Source organism: Sapajus apella, unplaced genomic scaffold (assembly GCF_009761245.1).
Source record: "Sapajus apella isolate SASKATOON/1434 unplaced genomic scaffold, GSC_monkey_1.0 scaffold27, whole genome shotgun sequence".
NCBI lineage: Eukaryota > Metazoa > Chordata > Mammalia > Primates > Cebidae > Sapajus > Sapajus apella.
In genome coordinates, this window is record NW_022436967.1 from 10,870,352 (window position 1) to 10,882,652 (window position 12,301).

Here is a 12,301-nt window from a genome sequence, read left to right on the forward strand (position 1 = left end):
TATCTACTTTGAAAATCAACTTGGGGCCGGGCACGGTGGCTCAAGCCTGTAATCCCAGCACTTTGGGAGGCCAAGGCGGGTGGATCACGAGGTCAAGAGATCGAGACCATCCTGGTCAACATGGTGAAACCCCGTCTCTACTAAAAATACAAAAAATCAGCTGGGCATGGTGGCGTGTGCCTGTAATCCCAGCTACTCAGGAGGCTGAGGCAGGAGAATTGCCTGAACCCAGGAGGCGGAGGTTGCGGTGAGCCGAGATCGCGCCATTGCACTCCAACCTGGGTAACATGAGTGAAACTCCGTCTCAAAAAAGAAAATAAAATCAACTTGGAATAATCTAATAAATGTGAAGATATACAAATCCTAGAGACAAGGTTTCACAACCTTAGCACTTTAGACTGTGGTGTGGGGGGCTGATCTGGGGACTACAGGACGTTGAACATCATCCATGACCACCAGGCCACTAGATGCCAGTAGCAACCACTCACCTCCCTCAGTTGTAACAACCAGTAATAAATATCTCAAGACAATGCCAAATGACTCTTTGGGGGAAAAAATCACCCTCATTGAGAACATTATCCTAGATCCCATAGTTCCATCCTCAATGCTTATCATAAAATAGTATTTTTAAAATATTTCTTTCAGCCGGGCGCAGTGGCTCACGCCTATAATCCCAGCACTTTGGGAGGCCGAGACGGGTGGATCACGAGGTCAAGAGATCAAGACCATCCTGGTCAACATGGTGAAACCTCGTCTCTACTAAAAATACAAAAATTAGCTGGGCATGGTGGTGCACACCTATAGTCCCAGCTACTCGGGAGGCTGAGGCAGGAGAATTGCTTGAACCCAGGAGACAGAGGTTGTGGTGAGCCAAGATCGCGCCATTGCACTCCAGTCTGGGTAACAAGAGCAAAACTCCGTCTCAAAAAAATAAATAAATAAATATTTCTTTCCTTTTTTTTTTTTTTTTTTTAAACAGAGATGAGGTCTCACTATGTTACCCAGCTGGTCTCAAACTCCTGAGTCCAAGCGATACACCTACCTCCCTCTCCCAAAGTGCTGGGATTACAGACGTGCACCACTGCGCCCAAGCACTTTTTCAAACATTTCTGCCTTAATCTGTAAGGTTACATCACACCAGCACACTTACAAAAACTTTTGCAATTTAAACACATATCATTTAAAAATTTACTATGTGAAGCACTCTAGGTTTTTTTTTTCTTTTGAGACGGAGTCTTGCTCTGTCACCAGGCCGGAGTACAGTGGCGCAATCTCAGCTCACTGCAACCTCCACCTCCTGGGTTCAAGCGATTCTTCCCCCTCAGCCTCCCGAGTAGCTGGGACCACAGGCACGTGCCACCATGCCTGGCTAATTTTTTTGTATTTTTAGTAGAGATGGGGTTTCACCGTGTTGGCCAGGATGGTCTCGATCTCTTCACCTCGTGATCCACCCGCCTTGGCCTCCCAAAGTGCTGGTATTACAGGCGTGAGCCACCGCACCGGCCAGCACTCTAGGTTTTTAAAAACCTGATCATGACCCAATATACTAATTTTATAACCCACTTACAAACTTTAGTCTGCAGTGTGAAAAAATTACCCTAGAGCGTCTCTTGTAATTGCGTGCTGGAAAATATGCATTAAAATGTTTATGGTAGTACTTTAATATCAAAAAACTAGAAACACAATCCAAATATCCACTATTAGTACAGATTTTATCAAATAGTGAAACAGTCTTTCAGCAGGAAGACAAAAGAAGAATGACAGTAATACAACCAACATGCATTAATCTAAGAAAAAGCAGACTGAATTTAAAAAAAAATTTCTGCCAAAGAATTTTAATAAAGTCACATTGCATGGCAATTTCAAAATGTGCAAGAAACCCACACACTTAAGATCCTTTTCTCCAAGAAAATGGGATGAAACTGCAGAGGGCACAAAGGGAAGTTTAAAGGTAACAGTAACATACATTCTTTTTTTTTTTTTTTTTTTTTTAAACGGATCACCTGAGGTCGAGAATTCATAACATACATTCTTAAACAGGGTGAGTTTCCACTGTTCATCATCATCATCATCATCCTCATCATTATTAATGCTGATTTTAGAGATGGGTGTCTTACTCTGTCACTCAGGCTGCAGTGGCATCATCACAGCTCACTGTAGCCTTCAACTCTTGGGCTCTCAAGCAAGCCTCCTACCTCTGCCTACCAAGTAGATGGAACTACAGGTGAGTGCCACCACACTCAGCTCATTATATTGTTGTTCTATATAACTTTATGTCTATTTTCTCATATATTCAATATTTAATGAGAAAAAAAGTAATGAAATTATGAGTATTCATTACCTTTAGAATGAAAACTTAAAATGACATTTTAAGAAATAGGAACAAAAAGTCCATTTTTCTATAGCCAAGTTATTGTTTTGTTTTGTTTTGTTTTGTTGTTTTTTGAGGATGGAGTCTTGCTCTTGTTGCCCAAGCTGCAGTGCAATGGCACAACTTGACTCACTGAAACCCCCGCCTCCCAGGTTCAAGCAATTCTCCTGCCTCAGCCTCCTGAGTAGCTGGGATTACAGGCATGCACCACCATGCCCGGCCAATTTTTCTATGTTTAGTAGAGACGGGGCATGGTTGTGGCTCACGCCTGTAACCCCAGCACTTTGGGAGGCCAAATCACCTGAGGTTGGGAGTTCAAGACCAGCCTGACCAACATGGAGAATCCCCATCCCTACTAAAAATACAAAATCAGTTGGGCGTGGAGCCATCTGCCTGTAATTCCAGCTACTCAGGAGGCTGAGGAAGGAGAATCACTTAAACCTGGCAGGCAGAGGTTGTGGTGAGCCAAGACTGAGCCGCCACTGTACTGCAGCCTAAGCAACAAGAGCAAAACTCCATCTCAAAAAAAAAAACTGAAGAAAATTAAAATTTTTTAACAAGTCTAGAATACACTACCTCGACCAAGTAACCAATGTTAATAATCAATGTTGTGGCCAGTGGCAATGGCTCACACCTGTAATCCCAACACTTGGGGACGTCAAGGTGTGTGGATCACCTGAGGTCACAGCCAATATGGTGAATCCCTGCCTCTACTAAAAATACAAAAATTGGCCAGGCATGGTAGCATGCACCTGTACTCCCAGCCACTCAGGAGGCTGAGAGAAGAATTGCTTGAACCCAGGAGGCAGAGACTACAGTGAGCCCAGAACGCGCGCCACTGCCCTCCAGCCTAGGCGACAGAACAAGACTCCACCTCAAACAAAAAACGTAAATAATAACAGTCAAACTAATAATCAAATACAGTTATGGGGTAATCAAAGTTAATATCTTCAATAATAGGACAAACCAAGGTTATACTCATTCCCATGCAATGTACTAAGAAGAAAATCATATATATATTTGGAGACAGAGTCTCACTCTGTCGCCCAGGCTGGAGTGCAGTGGCACAATCTGGGCTCGGTGCAACCTCTGCCTCCTGGGTTCAAGTGATTCTCCTGCCTCAGCCTCCCAAGTAGCGAGGACTACAGGCACCTGCCACCACACCCAGCTAATTTTTTGTATTTTCAGTACAGATGGGGCTTTACCGCATTAGCCAGGATGGTCTCAATCTCCTGACCTCATGATCCACCTTCCTTAGCATCCCAATGCTGGGGCTATAGGCATGAGATGAGCCACCATGCCAGGCAACACATTTTCTCATACAGCACTCCTGCCAAAAATTCACAACCCCAATTCAATCATAAGGAAACATCAGAAAACCCAAAGTAAGGGATATCTATATTATCTTACAATCTTCAAAAAAATCAATGTCATTAAAGATAAAAGCAGGCCGGGCGCGGTGGCTCACGCCTGTAATCCCAGCACTTTGGGAGGCCGAGGCGGGTGGATCACGAGGTCAAGAGATCGAGACCATCCTGGTCAACACGGTGAAACCACGTCTCTACTAAAAATACAAAAAATTAGCTGGGCATGGTGGTGCATGCCTGTAATCCCAGCTACTCGGGAGGCTGAGGCAGGAGAATTGCCTGAACCCAGGAGGCGGGGGTTGCGGTGAGCCGAGGTCGTGCCATTGCACTCCAGCCTGGGTAACAAGAGCGAAACTCCGGCTCAAAAAAAAAAAAAAAAAAAAAAAGATAAAAGCAAAGAACTGTTACAGATTAACGGAGCCTAAAGCGAAAAAAAAAAAAAATCAAATGAAACGGGGATCCCAGAATGGATTCCTTGGGGCAGGGGAGGGGCAACTATAAAGGACTTTATCGAAAAAAATATGCCTGTGGACAAACACATTGTATTAATGTTAAGTTTCACTGCTGTTCATTGTATTATGGTTATATTGTTCTTATGAAATATACCCTGAAGATATTTGGGGCTAAGTTGACATGATGTCTGCAATTTATTCTCAAATGGTTTATACTACATGTAGTTACTAAAATAATGAGCATTAAGACTAAGTCTTTCCTAAGTCATTTTTCTCTTAGAATGGTAACTTACTTCGTGTATCATTTCTCCTATTGTTATGTGTTGGTTTATTTGTTTCAGGTTGACATCTTGAGCTGTTCCGGGATCCAGGTCTTTCTTGACTCTCTGGTCTTACATCATCTAAGTGAAGTGGTACCCACTTGTGCTTATTAGCTTGAAGAAAACAAAATAAAATCATTTAAGGACAAATGTACAATTTTCACTAAAGCCTTGCAATTTGAAAGTACTCTGAATTTTAATTAAGTGAAAAACTTAATGTGTATTTTAAGATTATTTGTAGAGGCCAGGCACAGTGGCTCACACCTATAACCCCAGCACTTTGAGAGGCCGAAGTGGGCAGATGACTTGAGGCCAGGAGTTCAAGACCATCTTGGCTAACATAGTGAAACTCCATCTCTACTAAAAATACAAAAAAAAAATTAGCTGGATGTGGTGGCACTTGCCTGTAATCCCAGCTACCTTGGAGGCTGAGGCATGAGTATCAGTTGAGCCTGGGAGGCAGAGGTTGCAGTGAGCCAAGATCGAGCCACTGCACTCCAGACTGGGTGACAAGAGAGTGAAACAAACAAAAAAAAGAATGGGGAGAAATTTTTCTAACAATCACTTGGTTGTTTTGTTGTCACTGCTTTTGAGCAATGAGCCTTTATTCTTTGTATCAAGTGAGCATAATGCTTATCCTGTACCAAGAATTGAAACTATTCAAGTAAATGATCAGTCTAAGGTAAAACTTAAAGTACTAAAGCAGTTGGCAACAACTTTACCATTAAATGTCCCCTCCCATGCCATATCACCTCGAGACTTCTTGGTTCAATAGTTTCCCATGGCACTCAAAATAAAATCCTAACTCCAAATTACCAAGGACTTGTATACCATGGACCTTGTCTATCTATGTCTCTAACCTCACCTTCTGCTACTCTCTCAGAAAATCACCTTGCTTCAGTCACTGACAACTTGACAGTTTAAAGCCTTTTTCTGCCTTGAAGCCCCTAGAGACACTTGTACCAAGACTTGATCACTGAATGAGTATATGCTTCTACAAAGTAGATAAATTATAATTTGTCCCTAGACACACGAAAAGTTCAGAAAAGAAAATGGAAAAAGATATGAAGACAATATTTTTATTCCTTCAAAGTATAATTTTGACAGGAGAATGTTATGAGGGAAAACGTTAACTAAAATTATTCCCACTTTTCTTTTTTTCTGAGACAGAGTCTTGCTCTATGTCTCCCAGGCTGAAGTGCAGTGGCACGATCTCAGTTCACTGCAACCTCCGCTTCCTGAGTTCAAGCAATTCTCCTGCCTCGGCTTCCTGAGTACCTGGGACTACAGGTCTGCCACCATGTCTGGCTAGTTTTTTTTTTTTTTTTTTTTTTTTTTAGTGGAGACGGGGTTTCACCAAGTTTGCCAGGCTGGTCTCAAACTCTGACCTCAAGTGATGTGCCCACCTCGGCCTTCCAAAGTACTAGGATTACAGGCATGAGCCACCAAGCCCAGCCCATTCTCACTTTTCTCTCAGGAAAAAAAAGACGTATTTAATTTTCACAGTACTTCCTAAATATAGGGAGCAGTCCAATGCAGATCTAAAAGAACAATAATTGTCACACAACTTTCCAAGAATATATCTACAACCATACCTATAAGTGGAACTCCATTCCATTTTCTTACATAGAATACAAGTTACATGCAAAAAGTAAAGTTTAATCGTTCACAAATGTTACAAAAGCAAATGAGTTACTACTATAAATTGCTTATCCTGAAGAAATACAAACTATACATTTCTGACTACCAGAGATCAGTTAATTAAATACAATTCCTCATTACAACTTCCTTCAAAAATTTAAAATCAAAATAAAGATATAGACAAACTGACCTCTCTTTCGTTGATTACTTGACTGAGCTTCATCTTCACTGACATTTTCTCCAGGACCATTTAATTTTGTTTCCCGGTTTTCTTTGCTCTCACTATTACTTCTCTTTTCAATCTTCTCTTCTTTTTCTTTTCTATTTTGTGGCTTTTTATTTCCTTGGCTGAGGATGCTCTGATACTGCAGAAAGGGTTTCAAAATGAAATTATTTCCATTAACATTTTCACCAACATATCCCAAAATTTGTGGTACTATATCTAACCTAAAATTGCAAAACAAATGACAAAAACTGTTATCAAGAGCAAAAAATTACTTTTCAAAAGACAGTTAAGAGAAAAGTCAAGCTGCAGACTAGGAGAAAGTATTTGATAAAGAACTTGTAACTAAAATACATAATGAACTAACTTTCAAAATCAATTCCACTTTTTCTTGGGGAGAGGTGGGGCGGGACATTGTCTCGCTCTATCATCCACACTGGAGTGCAGTGGCATGACCTTAGCTCACTGCAGCCTCCAGCTCCTGGGTTCAAGCAATTCTCCTGCCTCAGCCTCCCTAGTAGCTGGGATTACAGGCACACATCACCACACCTGGCTAATTTTTGTATTTTTAGTAGAGACGGGATTTGGCCATGTTGGTCTGGCTGGTTTCAAACTCCTGACACCAAATGATTCCCCCTTCTCAGCCTCCCAAAGTGCTGGGATTACAGGCATGAGCCACCACACCCAGCCTTCCTTTTTTTTTTTTTTTTTTAAATGGGCAAGATTGATCAGATACTTCATCAAAAAGATATATTGATGGCAAATCTATAAAAAGATGATTGTCATCATTCATCAGAAAAATGCAAACTAAAACTGCAATGGGATACCATTCTATACTTACTAGAATATCTAAAAAAATGTTTAAACTGACTGAATTAAGGGTGAGTAAAGATGGGCGCAGTGGCTCACATCTGTAATCCTAGCACTTTGGGAGACCAAGGCAGGTAGATCACTTGAGCTCAGGAGTTCGAGACCAGCCTGGGCACATGGCCCATCTCTATAAAAACACACACAAAAAATTAGCCAGGCAAGGTGGCCCATGCCTATAGTCCCAGCTACTTGCCAGGCTGAGGTGGAAAGATCACTTGAGCCCAGGAGTCAAGGCTCCAGTGAGCTGAGATCACGCCACTGCACTCCAGCCTAGGTGACAAGGTGAGACCTGGTCTCAAGAAGAAAAAAAAAAAGAACGTGAGTGAAGATGTAAAGTAACTGGAATTCACATACACTGCTGGTTGAAGTAAAAATTCAGCAGTTTCTTAAAACGCTAATAGATAGCTACTATAGGATCCAGCCTAGTTATATATTCAAGAAAAAAAGAAAGCCTACATCTATGCAAAATTTTCTACACAAATGTTCATTGAGCAGTTTTATCTGTAAAAGCCAAAACCCAAAATTAATCGAAAAGTCCATTAACAGTAGGTGAAGGGATAAACTGTGTTACATCCATACTACTCAGCAATAAAAAGGAAGGAACTGCTGACACACATGTAAATCTCAAAATAATCATACTGAGCAGAAGTCAGAAAAAAAAAGAGTACCTACTGAATGCTTCCACATATATAAAATGGCAGAAATTGCAAATCTCAAATATAAGGTTACCTCTGAAGAATACAACCAGATGAGGCCGGGTGTGGTGACTCACGCCTGTAATCCCACCAATTTAGGAGGCCGAGGTGGGTGGATCACTTGAGATCAGGAGTTAGAGACTAGCCTGGCCAACATGGTGAAACACCATCTCTACTAAAAATACAAAAAACATTAGCCCGGGTGAGGTGGCAGGTTGCCTGTAATCCCAGCTACTCAGAAGGCTGAGGCAGAAGAATCACTTAAACCCGGGAGGCGGAGGTTGCAGTGAATTGAAATCACACCACTGCACTCTAGCCTGGGCAAAAGAGCAAGATTCCATCTCAAAAAAAAAAAAAAAAGAAAAGAAAAAAGAATACAACCAGATGACGGAAATGTGATGAATGAAATTGGGTTATCTGAAAAGTAGGTAAAACTATCAAAAGGATAGCTGCCAAGTTTTCAGCAACTGTTTATCAATCTATGTGATTTTATACAAATACAAAATTTTGATTACAACTTGTAATATATCTTCATTATTAAAGAAATAATAGGCAAGGCATGGTAGCTAATGCCTATAATCTCAGCACTTTGGGAGACTGAGGTGAGCCAATCACTTGAGTTCAGGAGTTCGATACCAGCCTGGGCAAGATGGCCAAACCCCATCTCTACAAAAAGTTTAAAAATCTGCCAGTGTGATGGTGCACACCTGAGTCCCAGCTACTTGAGAGGTAAAGGTGGAGGGTCACCTGAGCCTGGGAGGCCGAGGCTACAGTGAGCTGTGATTGTATCACTGTACTCCAGCCTGGGTAATGGAGTGAGATACTGTCGAAAGAAAAGAAAAGAAGAGAAGAAAAGAAAAAAAGAGAGAGAGAGAGAGAGACAAAGAATGAAAGAGAAGGGAGAGGGAGGGAGGGAGGGAAAGGCTGAAGGAGGGAGAGAGGGAGAGCCAGGGGCAGTGGCTCACACCTGTAATCCCAGAACTTTGGGAGGCCAAGGCAGGCAGATCACCTCAGGTCAGTGATTCAAGACCAGCCTGACCAACAAGAAGAAACCCTATCTCTGCTAAAAATACAAAATAAGCCAGATGTGGTGGTGCATGCCTGTAATCCCAGCTACTCAAGAGGCTGAGGCAGGAGAATCACTTGAACCTGGGAGACAGAGATTGCAATGAGAGGAGATCACGCCATTGCACTCCAGCCTGGGCAACAAGAATGAGACTCAGTCTCAAAAAAAAAAAGGAAAGAAAGAATGAAAGAAATAATAGGTAAGGTTAAGCCTACCATGAGTAAAGTTTAAGTTCATTACTAACGCTACTGGCAGTATCAAAGGATAACCGCAAATTAAACTAAAATGAAATTTTCTTGATGATCAAGAAGATTTGCTGGTGGCTCATATTGTAATCCCAACATTTTGGGAGGCTCAGGCAGGAGGATCACCTGAGCCCAGGAGTTGGAGACCAACAAAATCCCATCTCTGTAAAAAATACAAAAATAGTTGTGCACCGTGCTGCATGCCTGCAGTCCCAGCTACTCCAGAGGTCAAGGTAGGAAGATCACCTGAGGTAGCAATTTGGGGCTACAATGAGCTGTGATCACACCAGTGCACTCCAGCCTGAAGACAGAGCGAGACCCTGTCTCAAACAAATAAAAAATAAATCTGTATCCCACTAAGACAATTATTTACATTTTAAGTAAAATAAAATTCCACATGTTGAAATGAACATATTTTCCTTTTAAAAAAAAAAAAAAAAAAAAACTTTAATACTCACTCCAGTGTTCACTAATTCACTTGGCGTTGGCCAATTCTCCATATCGCTGAAATAACTAGCCTAAGAAGTAACAAATAAGTGTTATGCCTGCAAATTAGTTTTAGAAATTTTAAGAAGAAAAACATTTTCTAAAAGTGAAAGGAGTTTTAATAATCATTTATATTCAGTTACATGAACGCATCTGCCAAATTAATCCAAAAGTTTCTCCAAACAATGGAACTTTCTGAAATAAGAATGCCTTGATCTTACGATAAAGCTTTCACGACTATTTAATGACATTATTGAGTTACACATGATAGCAAAGACATATATAGAGAGGTTTGGATAAAGGTTCTCCATAATATTAACTTTAAGCTAATATCAATAATACAGTTAGAAGAATAATACACTTATAATAACCTAAGAGTTCTTAGCCACTATTTTCAAAAATCAATACAGTTAAGAACTATTTCCTATAAAGACATACCTTGCTGGATTTCTTTGTCTTGAGTTTTCCTGCTTTTATAATTTTGGGAGAACTGAACTCTAAAGAAAATATATAGAATTGTTTTTACAACTACTTCATTCAAAATATTACCAAAATAACTACTATGTCAATTTCAGTAAATCAGTATAATCATCACTCCCAACAAAATCCAAAGTTCTGAGACTCAAATTCCTAGCAAAAAATCAACTCCATTTGACACACAGATTCAAATTTTTCTTCAGTCTCCAAATCAAGAAGTAAGAAATACTCCAAGTCATGGCACCAAAAAAAAAAAGTAAGAAATATTAACAGTATTAACAGTGTACTTACACCGAACAAACAGAACAATCCTTTCATCAACAGGATATAGGCTAAGTGAGGTGGCTCACATCTGTAATCCTAGCACTCTTGAGAGGCCAAGTCGGGAGGATCACTTGAGGTCAGGAGTTTGAGACCAGCCTGGCCAAGATGGTGAAACCCCATCTCTACCAAAAATACAAAACTTAGCCAGGTATGGTGGCACATGCCCGTTGTCCCAGCTACTTGGGAGGCTGAGGCAGGAGAATCGCTTGAACCTGGGAGGTAGAGGTTGCAGTGAGCTGAGATTGTGCCACTGCACTCCAGCCTGGGCCACAGAGCAAGACTCTGTCTCAAAAAAAAAAGGAAAAATATATATATAACATGAGAAAATTAGAAATATAACGTTCTATTTTATTATTTTAAGGCAGTCTCTCGTTTCTCTCATGCTGTTGATAAGAGTATGAGGTAGTATTTATTTATTTATTTTTAATTTTGTATTTTTGTGAGATGGAGTCTTGCTCTGTCACCCAGGCTGGAGTGCAGAGGTGTGATCTCAGCTCAATGTAACCTCCACCTCCCAGGTTCAAGCAATTCTCTGCCTCAACCTCCCAAGTAGCTGGGATTATAGGCACCCGCCACTAAGCCCGGCTAATTTTTTTGTATTTTTAGTAGAAACAGTGTTTCACCATCTTGGCCAGGCTGGTCTTGAAACTCCTGACCTCGTGATCCACCTGCCTTGGCCTCCCAAAATGTTGGGATTACAAGCGTGAGCCGAGACAGTGCCTGACTCTGTCACCCAGGCTGGAGTGCAGTGGCGCAACCTCACTTCACTGCAACCTCTGCCTCCCAGGTTCAAGCAGTTCTCCCACCTCACACTCCCAAGCAGCTGGGATTACAAGTGCATACCACCATGCCAGCCTAATTTTTTTATTTTTGTAAAGACAGGGTTTTACCATGTTGGCCAGACTGTTCTCAAACTCCTGCCTGACCTCAGGTAATCTGCCCACCTTGGCCTCTCAAAGTGCTGGGATTATAGGCATGAGCCACTGTGCCCAGCCAAGGTAATGTACCTTTCAAGGGTAATCTTGAAAGGTATACTAAAATTTATATAACCCTTTAACAAAACAATTCGATTTCTGGGAAATTATCTGGGAATCAAGAAAAGGGACAAAGATGTCTATATAGGACGTTCAATGCAACTTTGTTGATAATCGTATTTAAATAACCTCTACATAATAATACACAAAATAATATGTAACTTTTGGAAATCAGACAAAGCTGTATATGTATTTACATGGAAAGAGGTCCCCCAGGTTTTAAATATAATTTTAGATATACAGGCCAGGCGCAGTGGTTCATGCCTGTAATCCCAACAATTTTGGGAAGCCAAGACAGGCAGATCACTTGAGGCCAGGAGTTCAAGACCAGCCTGGCCAAAAGGGTGAAACCCCATGTCTACTAAAAATATAAAAATTAGCCAGGTGTGGTGGCACACACTGGTAATCCCAGCTACTTGGGAAGCTGAGGCAGGAAAATCACTGGAACCTGGGAGGTAAAAGTTGTAGTGAGCCAAGGCTGCACCACTGTACTCCAGCCCAGGCAACAGAGTGAGACTCTGATTAAAAAAAAAAAAAAAAAAGGCCGGGCGCGGTGGCTCAAGCCTGTAATCCCAGCACTTTGGGAGGCCGAGGCGGGTGGATCACGAGTCAAGAGATCAAGACCATCCCGGTCAACATGGTGAAAACCCGTCTCTACTAAAAACTACAAAAAATTAGCTGGGCATGGTGGTGCGTGCCTGTAGTCCCAGCTACTCAGGAGGCTGAGGCA

The 12,301-nt window shown here is 41.4% G+C and overlaps 1 protein-coding gene across 7 annotated transcripts in view; it reads right to left on the minus strand.

Moving 5' to 3' along the window:
* LARP1B (La ribonucleoprotein 1B) overlaps window positions 1-10,602 on the minus strand; it is a 159,364-nt gene extending 148,762 nt beyond the window's left edge. For 2 of the 7 annotated variants that reach the window (XM_032292307.1, XM_032292309.1), the window contains exons 1-4: window positions 10,175-10,602; window positions 9,709-9,768; window positions 6,342-6,516; window positions 4,484-4,624 (exon numbers count right to left, since the gene is read on the minus strand). In XM_032292307.1, the coding sequence (XP_032148198.1) occupies window positions 4,484-4,624; window positions 6,342-6,516; window positions 9,709-9,750 (358 nt within the window). In that variant the 5' untranslated portion in view covers window positions 9,751-9,768; window positions 10,175-10,602. The remainder of the gene's footprint in view (window positions 1-4,483; window positions 4,625-6,341; window positions 6,517-9,708; window positions 9,769-10,174) is intronic. The other 5 variants (XM_032292313.1, XM_032292311.1, XM_032292308.1 and 2 more) reach the window with 4 other exon arrangements.
* Between the last annotated feature and the right edge of the window lie 1,699 nt (window positions 10,603-12,301).